Genomic DNA, 13,631 nt, shown 5'->3' on the forward strand with positions numbered 1-13,631 from the left:
AAGTACTGTACTGAAGAGAAAGGTGAAAAATACGGGACTCGGTGCATCTACAAGTGTCAATGAATACACGAAATGGAAATAATCATCTTATCAGATTATGTTCAATAAAAGAGGGTAAAGACGCTTCTTGCAGTCCATCTTCCCCTCTCTTCAACTGGAGAGGCAGGAACCGGCCCAGGCGCAGTAGCTTCTTCATCTGTCCTCCATTGAACATGGGATGTTTCAGGTGTCGAGGGAACTTGATCTTTCCCCGGATTGGAAGCAGTTGCTACAGCCGAATTGGGTTCTGACCTTGAGGCTTCAGAAACAGAAGCAAGGTGAGGGGAAGCTTTAGACATCTTCTGGATGTATTCATAATCGAATGTTCGTTTGATCTCCAGGTTGGTATTATCATTATAGTAGTTCATCAATTGGGGATTATGATAATCTTGGGGTTCGATCACACTTCCATAACGGTCAATCTCGGGTGCTGTTTGTGTGCTGAACGTTCTACCGGAGTGAGGTGACCATACATCATGCCAAAAGCTCGTTGATGGATCATCATTCAGAGTTTGACACGCTGTTAACAGTTTCTCTCGCATCCGGTCTTGCAAGGCTTCTACTTGATTTTGAGTAGCGCCCGCTTTTATTCCGGTGGTTCTATCGATGTCGGATTCTTGATACAACCTCTTACTCTCGTTGTTCATCACTGGGATATAATTTTTTACGGTATCGCATGAGCGTGAACTGACATCAACCCATTTATCAACGGAATAGATGGTATTTGCATCCCTCGTTCCACTGTCTGAGGACGAGCACAAGGGTCCATTGGTGATGAGATGGACTACTTTGCCGATATATGAGCGTCTCGCCCTCCCAGATCCGTTAGCAGAAGCATCGGAAGGACGAGCAGAAGGAGGAGCATCAGCATTAGCAGTAGAAGACTTGACTTCCAGGGAAGATTGAACTTGCTCTCGGTCTTGGGGAACGATTTCATATGATAGCATTCTGGCTGTGGGGTCCTCAGGGCCTGAACCTTCGGAGAAGACCTCTTCGAAAGACTCTCTCACCGAAGAGCTTTCAGGAAACGATCTGCTAGTGTACATATCGGGGATGAGGCAAAAGTATGAGTAAAACGATCAAGGACTTCGGGCGACGGATGCAGAGCTATAATGTGGAGAAAGCTGGTTTGATCGATGAAGTGGATGATGATGAGAAGACAGTGCTTGACAGACGGACAGGATCATCCAATTCCCTTCTTATAGCTTTTTGACAGTGACCCTTCATGTCTTGGAGAGAGGGAGATTGACGTCGTCACTTATGCTCAGGCAAGGGGTAAAAAAGGAGCCTGATTCCTATCCTTCTCTTCGGGACGTCAACTCCTTCGATGATGCGCATAATCACAACTGTTGCAAACATACGAAGTTATCCCGGAAAAACGTGCTCTGTACAGACACACGAATCAGGTTTTACAACACAACAGGGACAGATACCCTTTCATAGGTATTGCCGAGCAGACTTAGGGTGTGGATCCAGAATCAGCTATGTATATGGTTTCACTTGGAGGCCCTCCTCAAGAAGAAGTGAAAAGTACAAGCCAAGAAAAATCGTCTCGCTTACGTCTTCACAAATACTTTCCTCCTTTGACCACAGCATCAATCGGAATCGAATACCCGTCACAGTGATGTAATACCGTTTGGCGAGAATCTGATACCTGATGGAGCCTCGAGTGCTTCCCTCATCTCGATTTTGTGCGAATTGCCACTCCATTTCATTTTCATGATTTGTGGCACCTCCGAACATACTGTACCAATACAGATGTGTTGCAGACATGACTCTGTTCATGAGAAGCCGCCGGCATCAACTCAGCGGGGAAGATGGCTTCAGCGATCACCTGCACATACGTGGTCTACTAGCCAATGCTTGACCTAATTGGTGCACATTTTATGGAAGATATCATTAGGCTTCATAGGTAAACCATCAAAAGAGAGGGTCGAAAGGTGCGCTGTGCTTCCTTTCGAAGCTCCAAAATCGGGTGACTTCACTAGTACTACTTTACACTGCAGCACTATCTTATAATGCTCTAAATCTTCAAAATTGTGCGCCACCGTAGCGGGGTTCACCTTCTCAGCGAATCCCTATATCTCTGATTGGCTCGCAACATGTAGTTGGGATTATATCTTCTTTTGATAGTGGTATTCGTGTTATCTTCGTAAGGTTCAGCATATTCCCATCGAGAGCAGTCAATAAGACTACCGTATCTGTCAGTCGTAGGTCGAGCCGCAAGATGAAAATCGTCGAATTCGTCGGTAAAGTAAGTTTTGTGGAAAAGGATATTGTTAGAAGCTTGGTTTCTCTCTTGACAAGCTTCATCGAGGGATTCGGTCATTTCCTGCTTCAGATCGTCTAGAAACGGCATTTCGGACGGATCTATCACGGTGATCCTGTTCAATCGCGCATCCCTTACAATGTCCTCTGATTCTCTGTTCATCAACTGGAAGAAAGCCTCCTTAAATTGGGAAATGTCAGAGGTGATCATCTTGTGGACAATGAACACTTCGGTTTTGACTTCCCCATTGACTTGAGTGACGGTAACGTGATCTACGAACTTGCAAAGGAAGAAGGCATCACAAGGGATGCATTGAAGGCGACTGTGCGCATCGTTAACACTGCACCGCATCACTTGCATACTGGGCTCTCTACGACAAAACAATGATCTTTTATACAAAGAAGGGTAGATATATCATTGGATGATTTGCCATGAGATTGTCATGACTGACTCCACACTCGGGGACACATCACGCCTTCCAATCTGAAGTGTACCCTCGTTGAATGTTGGTCTTATTCGTCCTTAGTGTCCGATACCGATGTCGGATTGAAATCGGGATCGTACCTACGTTTGATTTCGTCGTTCGTCCTGTCATTATAGGTACTTACAAGAGCCGTTCTTGATCCAAACCGCTCTGGTCGAAGTACGTTTCCCAAAGGATCAATCGCAGGATTGGTGGTTCTAAGGAAAGTCCGATAGAGGGGAAAGCCAATTTTGTCCCGATGAAAAACTTGGTGGTAAAATACCTTCGAAGAATCAGAGTTGATAGTCTGACAAGCGGAACGGAGTTTCTCCGCTGTCTCACAATCTTTGTCGTCTAATTGATCTTCCGTAAGATTGGGGAAACTACGGATTCGTTCCAATTCAGCGGTTAAAATCAAGCCTTCGGACTCTTCATTCATTCTAAAAATGTTCTCAGTGACGATCTGGGGATCGTATCGGTCGAAATCGAACCATTTATCAACGATGTATACGTGGCCACGGGTCGATTCGTGAGTGATCCAATGGCCGATAAGTCCTAACTTGCTACTTTCTTGAGTGCTGGGTGAAGGGGAGGACGATGATTGAGAGTTTTGGTGGGAGACGGCGTCCGATGACATGTTTGCAGATATGGGTCACCAAGTAACAAGGTACTCGATTGAATGATTGTCGAAGATGATTCTCGGAAAAGACTCATGTATGGTCAGTGAGAGGAATGAAATGCAAGACATGTGGAGTGATCATTTATATCATTGCCCCTCTGCTGTCCGGCTTAATCGGATTGTTCGTCATGGAATTAATGAGAAGATCAGAAGGTAAGATATCCATTGGAAATGATGAAGCTTCCGCCTCAAAGGTTCTTACGATGACATTGAAGGGATCCTGCATCAAAAGATCGCCTATGTACGATTCTGCTTCTCGGAAGGGAACGACAGTCCCGGCGCGGTCTCTCCCTATCTCCTTTTCTGTCCACAGCATGAAGCACAGCATGGAATTAAGTGGAGGAGGGTTGAGATTTCTTTCATCGCTAACGATATCCTTTCTACATAGAAAGGATCATCGGAGATGTAGATATGAATATGTAATGTGGCATGCTTCTCTTCGCTTTGCTTTCCCTTCGTCATCAATTAAGCCTTTTCATCAGGTCATTCCCGATATTGCCAACAATCGACGCTACGTACTTAGGAAGCATCCAAGAGACAATACAATGAAAGTCACCAGATGTAATCCCACAAGTTCACACAGCGGTTCACCTTCTAACAGAGGCTCTGTAACTTTGATTAGCACGTAGCAAGTAATTAACATCGTATCTATTCTTGACAGTCTGGTTCGTTTCGTTCTCGTATCGTTCGGTAATTGTCCATTTGGAGCAATCCATCAAACTGCCATATTGACCAGTTTGAGGCGCAGCATCATGGAATCCTTGATGATCATGACTCGGATGGGTGACATGGTTGAACTTGATATTCGGATCCGCATTGATATTCTGACAACTGGTCTCGAGCGAGTTGGTCATCTGGTTCTTGATGAGGTCAACAGTGGGTACTTGTCTCGGGTCCACTACTGTAATTCTGCTTATTCCAGTATTGTTCAGAATGAGGTCTGATTCGTCCGACGCCCATTGGAAATCGTCTTCACCAAGTTCAGATAAGTCGTATGCATAATCTTGTCAACAACGAAAATTTCCGTTTGAGTTTGTCCGTTCACCTGGGTGACAGTTCTGTGGTCAACAAGGTGACCTACCGTATATACTTTCCAGTCGTCACCGGGCCTGTCATTCATTTCGTCATCGGCGGTGGGTTGATAATCGTCTTCGGTAGAATATCCCGTGTATCCGTAGTAAGACATACTGTAACAGGTATCTGGGATGGGCGTTAAGATAATATGGTAAGATAAGTAATCGTGGGGAAAGAAGAGAGCATAGATGGGCGTCCGAGGTCTCTCATCGACTGGAATTTATACTCTCTCATACAGTATCCCAAGCAAAGTACGCAATGGTGGTGAGCCTTATGCTGTGCGAACGAGAACCCATCGCTACAAAGGGTGATGCTATGATGTTCGGCCTTCTTAATTCAGTATATTAATTTTTGATCGTCTTCAGCTTTATCGATCAAGAAGATAGACACATTGAAGGACCATTCTAAATCAAGCCTAAGATCCTTGGTGCACCGCGAGCATATCGCGCCAGTCACTGCAATGTTTCCAGACTGTACACGGTCTCCACCTTTGTCCAACAAAGTTATTTGCACATTAGAAGACACTTTTCAATAGAGGAAAACCTCCTTAGTTCACCGCGAGAAGCTCATGATCAGTTAACCTAATTCATTCATATGGAGAACCGTTCCGGTGGCTTCGTTGTGTCAGCCGGTATATACACTGTTCATGCCCCGCATATACTAATCCCGGTTCTTGCCTTCCGACCAGAGTTAAGAATGCTAGCTCTGTTAATACCCCTGGTGTGTAAGCCACTCTGCCCGCATTGCCAATACACACTTGGTCGACAACAGATGCAATGGACTTCGAGCCTGAGGGTCGAGTAATGCGATAACGCATCTTTACGATTCGTCATCAACGCAGCAGCCATGTAAGTCAGTCAACTATCAGGGCTCACCCGGTCATAGATCAGCAGCTTCCGAAAATGGTGACAGCATCTCATGAGATCTCAAAAGCTTCATGATCAATACATACATGCCTCATCATGAAGATCATCCCCACAGAAAAGTAATGTACTGTAATACACGACATTGCAACTGATTTTCTTGCTCGACTAACGGATTTTCAGCCAGTCATAAAAACACGATCATTTTCCTTGAGCAGAACTGGAGCTGCTCGTCCTTCGAGCCACCGCTGATCCCATACTGGAGAACCTCCTACCGAGACTGGGCCTCCGGAAGCTTCCGCCACTAGTCGAGGAAGGTACTGGCCTCGGTATGTTATCGCCTTCTTTATCTCGCTCTTCCCCTTGTAAGGGCTCTGGAGAAGCAGTCAGAGCCCTGTTATGTTGCATGAATTCGACTTTCCTCTTATAAACCTCATCATCACTTTCGGAATCATCTTGTCCGTGTCCTTGTTGCAGAAAGGGTGATGGGATGGAACTGGTGAGGGGTACAAGGTTGGAAGCAGCAAAGTAACACCTGAAATCTTTGATGAAATCAGCTCTTCTCTTGATTTCTTTTTGCTTTTCCGTTTCCTCGGTCTGATCTCCTCCATATTCATACCATTCTTCAGTGGAATCCGGGAATTTGATCTCGGTTAAGAGGTTAGTGCTTTTATCAGTTTGGGGATGAATCCTAGAATAATCTCCATTTTTCGTTACTACACTTTTATATCTACTTTCATCCGATCGATTAACTTGTCTCACTACATCTCTCAATATATCATCCAATCTCGCAATTTCTTGTGGATCCCTGTCCACGTAGTATTTGGGAATGGACAAGATTGAAGATTCATTGACTTTCTCATAAATCGCAGCGGCTTGATCACTCATTTCCCGCATGATTCGACTATCGGGAAATGGTGTGCCGACCTTGAATATAGGCTTACTATGGATAGTAAGTCTATATCCACCTGATCTAGATCTGGATTTGGATTTGGATTCGGATAGAGATTCGCAGGATTGATCAAGTGCCTCCCATCGAGGCCGATGCGCAAGCAAATAATCCGGATGTTTACCTCTCATCGCTGTTGACGAGGTGATAGAATCTCCACTGAGAGTTCGGCCAAGATTGATCATTGGCGTAGAAGGACGACGACCGTATCGGGGCGAAGTTGGGGTAGTAGGACTGGACATGTTGAACTGGATCGGTGGATTGGATCGGAGGACTTAGGATATTGCCTTATGCAGACTGACTACCCACCTGCACACATGTAGAACCTCTTTATATACCCATTTGTTCACCTACTTCCGAAAATAGATGTTCTGGTTTGACTCGGAAACGTTTAGAAGATTACAAACAATTTCACTCCGTCACTTTTCCTTTATCTTTCTTCAATCCTTTGACTCAACTTCTGATAGGTCGAACGAGAAGCCAAGCTTCTCATGCTTTGGCAGCTACACAGTCACATGCACAGCAAGTGGCAGTGCGAGCGGAAGTTGGGTGACTTCCTATAATGATGAGACATAAAGGGTTGGCCCAGCAGGAAGCACGAAAAGATGCTGTTGGCTGTGAACGATTCCGACCGGGGCTGGCATTCGGACAATAACAAACGTCAGTGTTCCAACGTGCACCAATCTTACAATCCGGACGGATCTTGAAGAAGCCCGTTCGAGCTGAACATCGCAAAACCTTCTTTCTCCCCTTTCACCGCTCGAACCCAAAAAGATTAAACTTTCTGATAAAACGACTAAGACAAGATTTGAACTTGCGAGGCTTTCGCCATGAGATCGTCTCGAATTGACTTTACAAAGGTAATTCAAGTCTCACCCCTTAACCACTCGGAGCACTTAGCCGCGAAGTCTTGCCCCATGTTCGAATACTGTATATATCGATTCGGATCGTTCAGCTTTGTATGCTTAGGAGAAGACCAGTCGCGAACAATATGCACTAAGCATGAGCTGGATAACTTGATCTTGCCTTCAGTAGGCAAGAGAGAGTTTGACATGTCTTATTAAATATGCATGGAATGATGATATTGATTATTGGGTCAGACTATCATTTGTTGACGAAATCGGGAACTGACGACGATACCCTCAGTGATCGTACTTTGGGTTTGAGGTGTACATACTGTGAAAATGACGAATAGGATGATGTGAATAACAACATGATTGTAAATCAATGCTCTGTGAAAGGAGCGAAGTATGAGGACTGGACTGATGAGTATCGAATAGGAATCATCCGTGAATAAGCAGGTATACGACTTCGTGCATTATAACATTAATCATAAGCTTCTTCAGCGGATCTACGTGCTAATCTCTTCACTTTCTTTTTATATGCTATGTGAACAACAGTGTCACGTTAGCTTGATTTCAGCCATCGCGACAAACAATGTAGCTGAAACGTAGAAAAACCCACATGCGAAATCTTCTCTCACTTCTTTGGCAGCATCTACATTAGCTGGCGATGAGAGATCTGGGACGTCTTGTGAGAGGAGGGAGATTACTGAGATGAGCTGTGAGAGAGAGCAGCATCAGCTAAAGGATCGTCCGAGTTTCCTTGCCCGGAAGCTGATTGGTTTTGTGCTCTGCATTGGATACTCACAACACTTTCAACGGTATGCACGGGTAACCACCTTTCCCCTGCATCTTCATATCCCCATTCGTCTTCTCCTGGTTGATGCTATAATGAAGAAGACATTTAAGCTGGGTCGGCTTTGACCAATTTCCACTGCTAGTATAGCTTACCAATATCGACACGCAGACCTCACCCTTCTTATCTCCCTTGTCGTACACTAAAAGCGTGAATTGGTAAGCTAGGCATTACCAACCCCAATGACGACTAACTGACCATTAGGATGCCACATCTCCGAATCGAAGATCATCTTGGGAGGTAATAATGGGAATTCCTATTATTCAACTCGATCGATCAGCTAATATTCTGCAGTATCGTCGACTGAGAGACCGACGACATCTTTATAACAGCTGATGATATATACTTACAGGAGGAAAGATAAGTCTAGCTTTGAGTATGGCGCCTTCATATAACGTATCTGCTGGTCTGCAATAGGCAAAGTGTATTATCTAACGTCAGCTTCGGTGAATCTGATGAGGTAAAGCAGGCTGGTCTACATACCCCATAATCACAATCTGCCATTCCAAGATGTTATCATCGTCCACCAGACCAGCTGAGAAGCCATCGACCGGATTCTTCTGAAGATCTACGATCAAGGAAGAAAGGAATCAGCGGATGTCCGTTTGTTCCACAAAATACTTCATACAGATAACGAAATCATTCAAGGAAGTATAAAGAAACACATTAGAGATGTACCCACCTAGAAGCTGTTTCCTCAATATCAACGACGAATTGCTCGTACTTGATATAGGTGTACCGGGTTTGGTTGATCCTGGTCTTGATCCGGGAGTTGACACACCGTTTGCTGGAGGCATGATAGGGGGAAATGATCGAGAAGGAAGGAGAGGGATGAGGGTACGTTCGGAACGATTGAATATTCCTGTCCTATATAGTGGTAGCTGGTAGAATGTCGTATAGGTGAAGATGGGAGAGAAGGAAAGAAGGAAGAATAATGAGGACTGAGTGGACTGTCTGTGGATGATGATGGATGATGGACGATGATGATAACATACTTCATACAAGGACGCGAGGTGGCAAATGAGCTTAAGTTCGAAATCCACATCATGTGCATGTCACGTGGTTATCACTCCACCATCGCGGTGACCTCCACCCTCTGAGCTTGAAAAAAGTTGAAAATATCAACCGAGTTCACTGTCCAGAGTGTAATGTAAATAACTGACAGACTTCTTCCTACCGTACCTATATATACCATAGCATTCAGATCCCAGGCATAATGGTATCATCCTTACCCAAGAGCAGAGTCAAGCAGTCGACATCGAAGAACGGTACTTCAGGATCCACATCCAATCCTCTAAGCCAAATTACCAAACTCGAATCGACCCTGTTAGGCGATGAATACGATCCCAACCCTCTCCTTCCTCTCATCGCATTATCCCGTCATGACGATCCTCAAATAGTGCACAAGGCAGTATGGGCACTTCATAGGGTGTTCATCAAGCTCATCGGGGATGGAAGAGTGGGAGGTTTGAATGGTGATTTAACTGTCAAACAATCAAAATCGGAAATCACAGAAGAAGACAATGATCATGATCTGAACGAAGAGAGGGAAGTGAAAGCATGGGTGAGGGAGAGGCTTTTAGAGTATATCGAAGTGCTGGGTGGATTGGTGAGAGACTCAGAACCTGCTTTGAGAGTAAGTCAGCTATATGTTGTTCCACTGTGGCATAGCTGATATAATGAATACTTGTTGTAGAGCTCATCAATCCCCTTATTATTCTCGCTCCTACCCCCATTGTCCACTTCCATCCCTTCTTCCACACCTCTAATCCACATCCCTTTCTTCCGTTTGATTCTCTCGCTGCTTCTCAATCCCAAAGCATCCTTAAGAGGTGCAAAACCCAAATCGAAAAGCGAGGGATGGAAGATAGTCGAAGCTAATCAAGTTGAAGAGGACGAAGGGGTATTACCTCCAGATGTGGTCAAGATTGTCATTGATGACTTTTGGGCAAAGTACGATGATTTACGATGGGCCTTCTTCAAGGAATCGAGGTGAGCTATCTCATTCCTCCTCGATACAGGAAGAGGGGAACTCGGAAGCTGATCTCAGAATCGATACTATAGCAATTACGTCCAGACTCAGCCTTATATCAACCAATCAAACCTTCTATCCCAACTTTTACCTTTGGTCAACTTACCAAAGCTGCCAGAGGACATCAACGCGTTTTACATTCCTACATTCTCTGAGCCTCCCTCTGGGCTTAGTAACACCAAGAAGGTGAAGAAGGTGAATAAGAAGGGCAAAACGAGGTATAAGGGTGAAATTGATGAATTACCCGAATGGATGAAAGAGTATGAATCCGAGGCATCCGACGTAGAGTCAGACGATGATGATCAATCCGCCAAAGGTGGGAACGGTAAGAGGAAGAGGCAGAGAACATCGACAATGTCAATTCATCAAAGTATCTATTCGATCTTATCTCATACAACCTACTATACCAATATTTGGGAGAATATCTTATCAATGATACCGCTAGAAGATCATTGGATAAGGAAGATCTTAATTGGATTGCATGGTGAATATGGGATAATGGGTCATTTCAAACCTGAAAGAAGGTTACGGATCGCAGATTGGTTAAGTACGTTAGTTGATCGAGGCGGACCGAACGCGATGTTGGCGATGAATGGGTTGTTCGTCTTGATGACGCAGTATAACTTGTGAGTCATAGTGGACCATTTCTCCACTTTCCTCATCCGACATCGTTCTCTCACATGTTCACATGTGGTGTCTATTGCTAACCCTCGACCATTCAGCGAATATCCTCATTTCTACGATCGTCTTTATGGTCTACTCGACCGTAATGTCATGCACGTCAAATACCGAGCTAGATTCTTCAGGTTACTCGATACCTTCCTCGCTTCTTCGTAAGTGAAACCCTTCCATATCATCCTACCTATGTTTCACTAATCATGGTACACTCCTCTAGTCTCCTGTCCTCAGCTTTAATCGCATCATTCATCAAAGGACTCTCTCGACTATCCCTCACAGCTCCTCCAGCAGGTATTATCCTTATCCTTCCATTCGTGTACAACCTCTTCAAGCGTCATCCAGGAACGATGGTCCTAATCCAACGACCTGACGATGGCGTACTTCGTATATCCTCGACATTGGGTAAAGAGGGTTATGTAGACCCATACGATCCAGAGGAAAAGCAAGTCCTCAAGACTAACGCTATCAACAGTTCGTTATGGGAGATAGCGGCATTGCAAAAACATTATTTACATTCTATCAGCACGATTGCCAAGGTTTTCGGTGAGGTATTTACCAAACCTGAATTTGGGTTGGAGGATTTCTTAGATCATGGATATGGTACGGTAAGTGTCACTCGAGCATCCCTATTGTTATGGATGACAACACGCCAACGATGAGAGGAATATTCTAACGTATCTTTCGGTCGGGCTAGTTATTCGAAACTGAGTCAAATAGGAAGATCAAGAATCCACCTGCCTTGTCGATGGGTATCGAAACCGCCACGAGCGATTCTTTGCCCGACCTGTTCCCTTCTCACAAAGGTAGTGAGGGGAAGACTGATGGCGATGAAGATGTGGTTGAGAAGGAAGGTGATATCGTATCCCAATTATGGGCTTTCTAGATATATATAATACAACATTTGTTGAGCATGTATGACCAGATACTTCGAAATTGCTGCCAGTGCTGGGTCGTCATTCTTGTATACAGGACATTACCACAGGTAACTTTTTTCCACAAATCGAATTGGTCATACAATTTATCGATACATAGATAAGGAGAAGAGAGAAAATTCAAAATCTTATATGAACTCTTAAAAGGTATAATCAAATAGTCGATGATCCAAAGATACAATTATCCCCAATGTTAATGATATTTGCCAACAATACAATATTCCCAAATCAAATGTCTATAGACAATATACGATCGAAACCGATCGTCTTAAATTCCCGCGATTCTGTTTTATTCTGCTCTATTTCTGATCCTTATAATCGTATTTCCCTTCTGTCAATCTCATCTCTCGCAAATACCCAGATTCTTCTCCGAATCCTACAAAATTGTATATCCAGTATAATTCTCAATACCTTTCATATTCGCATTCCAATATATCGATTTGGATTGCTGATTTTGATTCCATCAATTATATGGTTGAACCGTAGGGGCCGGAATGACGATTGTCCCTTTAGGTAAAATCGACTCTTGTTCTAGAATATATCGTACAGGATGTGCTTCGCAAGTGGTCGAGCAAGAGCATCTGAGTTGTAGTGTATAAGGTGGCGGTGGTGGTGAGATGGACATGGGTGAATATACATGATTCGCTTGAGGGTCGTTCATCTGAGAATTGTGAAAGATATAACGTCAGCTCCATCAGATACTCGTTTTTTTTTTCTCCTCTCAACTTTAATCAACTTACTTGGTAGATATGTCGATACCCAGACAAACCCTTATTATCCCAATTGGCCAACCCACACTCATCCTTCTTCCAACTAAACCATCCTCTACTTCCCCTCCTCTCTTTCTCCTTCTTTCTCCTCTCGAGAATCTCCTCTTTATAATACCCATATGGAATATCCAACCAATCGTAAATCCACTGCTTGATCGCCACTCCCACCAATCTTACAATCCTCTTTATTCGACTATATCGGTCGGTATCTTCCTCAGGCCAAAGTGAGGGAAAGGGTGGACCGGGATCGTACATCCCCGGATAGACATCTCTCGTACGTAGATGAAGACTGAATTCGACTTTGAAAAGTATCATTCGAGGTCTGTTGAGGGTATATCGTTTGATGTTGAAGAGTAAGTCTGGGATGAGACGGGGATGGGCGTAGAGGTAATGTACAGGATAAAAGATAGCGTATGTGATTAGGAGGAATGTAAGTATGACGAGGAGAGGTGGGATGAAAGTCAAATAGAGGAAGGACATTATTGGGAAGACGATGAGGAGGATGAGGGGAATGAGCAAGTAAGTGATAGTTTGGAGGAACATGGTGGCGATGAGTGATCGGTTTTGTCTTGAGAGAGGTATTTGTCCGGATTGGTATTAGTTGGTCAAGAAGAATCAGAGTATAGAAGAAGGGAGAAGATGATGATGAGTGTATGTTGGGTGTATATATATGTCTGATAGACGAATGTGTGGGTAGGATGTACCCCTCCTTTCGGTAAACACAACCTCAAAGGATGGTACAACGACTGGACTCGGTGGTGAATACAGTATATTGTAAGACAGGTTGAGGTATTTTTGGTTCTCGGTTCTCAACCTGTTGCTGAGTATTCAAGATATCCAATTTCAATGCCGATCAAAAAGATAGGTATTGTATGATATGAAGGTAGGATGGATTGTTGGAAGTGTTGATGAAAGAAAGAAAGAATGAAGGAAGAAAGAAAGTAAAAGTGGAACAGAAGTCCTGTTAGATACCATGGCAACGGAAATGAGTCAAAGCGGTGCCACACAGTCAGCTTCAACTTCAGTAAGGTTCGGTATGACGTTCTTTCAACTTTATTTTCAGAAAAGATCAGTCTTCTCAGCATGCTAGATTCGTATACAGACTTCCACTGATCAGTGATAACATGAGATTCCAGACCATCGGGAAACATTGTGCCTGGGTAACGACGAATCTCTCTGTTCGAA

At 44.1% G+C, this 13,631-nt stretch overlaps 9 protein-coding genes across 9 annotated transcripts; 1 reads left to right on the top strand and 8 right to left on the bottom strand.

Annotated features, from left to right (window-relative positions):
- Nucleotides 1-101: 101 nt before the first annotated feature.
- V865_006294 (uncharacterized protein) lies at nucleotides 102-1,085 on the bottom strand (the record flags this gene model as incomplete). Its single annotated transcript, XM_066230053.1, has 1 exon — nucleotides 102-1,085. One exon carries the CDS (start codon nucleotides 1,083-1,085, stop codon nucleotides 102-104), a length of 984 nt encoding a protein of 327 aa, XP_066086150.1.
- Nucleotides 1,086-2,098: 1,013 nt separating this feature from the next.
- V865_006295 (uncharacterized protein) lies at nucleotides 2,099-2,518 on the bottom strand (the record flags this gene model as incomplete). Its single annotated transcript, XM_066230054.1, has 1 exon — nucleotides 2,099-2,518. One exon carries the CDS (start codon nucleotides 2,516-2,518, stop codon nucleotides 2,099-2,101), a length of 420 nt encoding a protein of 139 aa, XP_066086151.1.
- A 302-nt stretch (nucleotides 2,519-2,820) lies between these two features.
- On the bottom strand, nucleotides 2,821-3,408 carry V865_006296 (uncharacterized protein; the record flags this gene model as incomplete). The annotated part of the gene is made up of 1 exon (XM_066230055.1): nucleotides 2,821-3,408. The coding sequence occupies one exon, from the start codon at nucleotides 3,406-3,408 to the stop codon at nucleotides 2,821-2,823; it is 588 nt and encodes a 195-aa protein (XP_066086152.1).
- A 629-nt stretch (nucleotides 3,409-4,037) lies between these two features.
- On the bottom strand, nucleotides 4,038-4,304 carry V865_006297 (uncharacterized protein; the record flags this gene model as incomplete). Its single annotated transcript, XM_066230056.1, has 1 exon — nucleotides 4,038-4,304. The coding sequence occupies one exon, from the start codon at nucleotides 4,302-4,304 to the stop codon at nucleotides 4,038-4,040; it is 267 nt and encodes an 88-aa protein (XP_066086153.1).
- Nucleotides 4,305-4,378: 74 nt separating this feature from the next.
- V865_006298 (uncharacterized protein) lies at nucleotides 4,379-4,636 on the bottom strand (the record flags this gene model as incomplete). Its single annotated transcript, XM_066230057.1, has 1 exon — nucleotides 4,379-4,636. One exon carries the CDS (start codon nucleotides 4,634-4,636, stop codon nucleotides 4,379-4,381), a length of 258 nt encoding a protein of 85 aa, XP_066086154.1.
- A 952-nt stretch (nucleotides 4,637-5,588) lies between these two features.
- On the bottom strand, nucleotides 5,589-6,578 carry V865_006299 (uncharacterized protein; the record flags this gene model as incomplete). Its single annotated transcript, XM_066230058.1, has 1 exon — nucleotides 5,589-6,578. The coding sequence occupies one exon, from the start codon at nucleotides 6,576-6,578 to the stop codon at nucleotides 5,589-5,591; it is 990 nt and encodes a 329-aa protein (XP_066086155.1).
- A 1,084-nt stretch (nucleotides 6,579-7,662) lies between these two features.
- V865_006300 (uncharacterized protein) lies at nucleotides 7,663-8,831 on the bottom strand (the record flags this gene model as incomplete). The annotated part of the gene is made up of 8 exons (XM_066230059.1): nucleotides 7,663-7,721; nucleotides 7,801-7,897; nucleotides 7,987-8,064; nucleotides 8,130-8,176; nucleotides 8,233-8,290; nucleotides 8,385-8,442; nucleotides 8,518-8,602; nucleotides 8,717-8,831. The coding sequence occupies 8 exons, from the start codon at nucleotides 8,829-8,831 to the stop codon at nucleotides 7,663-7,665; spliced, it is 597 nt and encodes a 198-aa protein (XP_066086156.1).
- A 419-nt stretch (nucleotides 8,832-9,250) lies between these two features.
- V865_006301 (uncharacterized protein) lies at nucleotides 9,251-11,627 on the top strand (the record flags this gene model as incomplete). Its single annotated transcript, XM_066230060.1, has 6 exons — nucleotides 9,251-9,670; nucleotides 9,731-10,026; nucleotides 10,099-10,692; nucleotides 10,789-10,899; nucleotides 10,962-11,349; nucleotides 11,439-11,627. 6 exons carry the CDS (start codon nucleotides 9,251-9,253, stop codon nucleotides 11,625-11,627), a joined length of 1,998 nt encoding a protein of 665 aa, XP_066086157.1.
- A 512-nt stretch (nucleotides 11,628-12,139) lies between these two features.
- V865_006302 (uncharacterized protein) lies at nucleotides 12,140-12,989 on the bottom strand (the record flags this gene model as incomplete). The annotated part of the gene is made up of 2 exons (XM_066230061.1): nucleotides 12,140-12,337; nucleotides 12,417-12,989. The coding sequence occupies 2 exons, from the start codon at nucleotides 12,987-12,989 to the stop codon at nucleotides 12,140-12,142; spliced, it is 771 nt and encodes a 256-aa protein (XP_066086158.1).
- Nucleotides 12,990-13,631: the final 642 nt, after the last annotated feature.

This window comes from Kwoniella europaea, chromosome 1, assembly GCF_036810445.1.
Source record: "Kwoniella europaea PYCC6329 chromosome 1, complete sequence".
NCBI lineage: Eukaryota > Fungi > Basidiomycota > Tremellomycetes > Tremellales > Cryptococcaceae > Kwoniella > Kwoniella europaea.